General features: G+C 50.7%; 1 protein-coding gene across 1 annotated transcript in view; it reads left to right on the top strand.

Moving 5' to 3' along the window:
• The window catches only part of TBX3 (T-box transcription factor 3), a 19,323-nt gene that overhangs the window by 3,963 nt on the left and 15,054 nt on the right, over positions 1-306 (top strand). The window contains exon 3 of the mRNA XM_009642898.1: positions 58-204. Within this exon, the coding sequence (XP_009641193.1) occupies positions 58-204 (147 nt within the window). The remainder of the gene's footprint in view (positions 1-57; positions 205-306) is intronic.

Raw genomic sequence — 306 nt, 5'->3', positions numbered from 1 at the left:
TGAACGGGGACCGTGAGGCTGATGGCAGCCGCGGGCTGTGCTCTCTCGCCCACCCAGACCATCCTGAACTCCATGCACAAGTACCAGCCCCGGTTCCACATCGTCCGAGCAAACGATATCCTCAAGCTTCCCTATAGCACGTTCAGGACCTACGTTTTCCCGGAGACTGAATTCATCGCAGTGACCGCATACCAGAATGATAAGGTAAGGAGATTAAGAAAGGATTTGTTTTACGTGTTTTGGCTTTTAAGAGAGCTTTTACTCTGCATTGTTCCCTTAAAAATCACGAAGCCCATCCTGCTCCTC

This window comes from Egretta garzetta, unplaced genomic scaffold (genome assembly GCF_000687185.1).
Source record: "Egretta garzetta isolate BGI_Z169 unplaced genomic scaffold, ASM68718v1 scaffold7, whole genome shotgun sequence".
Taxonomy (NCBI): domain Eukaryota; kingdom Metazoa; phylum Chordata; class Aves; order Pelecaniformes; family Ardeidae; genus Egretta; species Egretta garzetta.
Note: the sequence above shows the minus strand (reverse complement) of the source record. Positions and strands in the feature narration are given on the sequence as shown.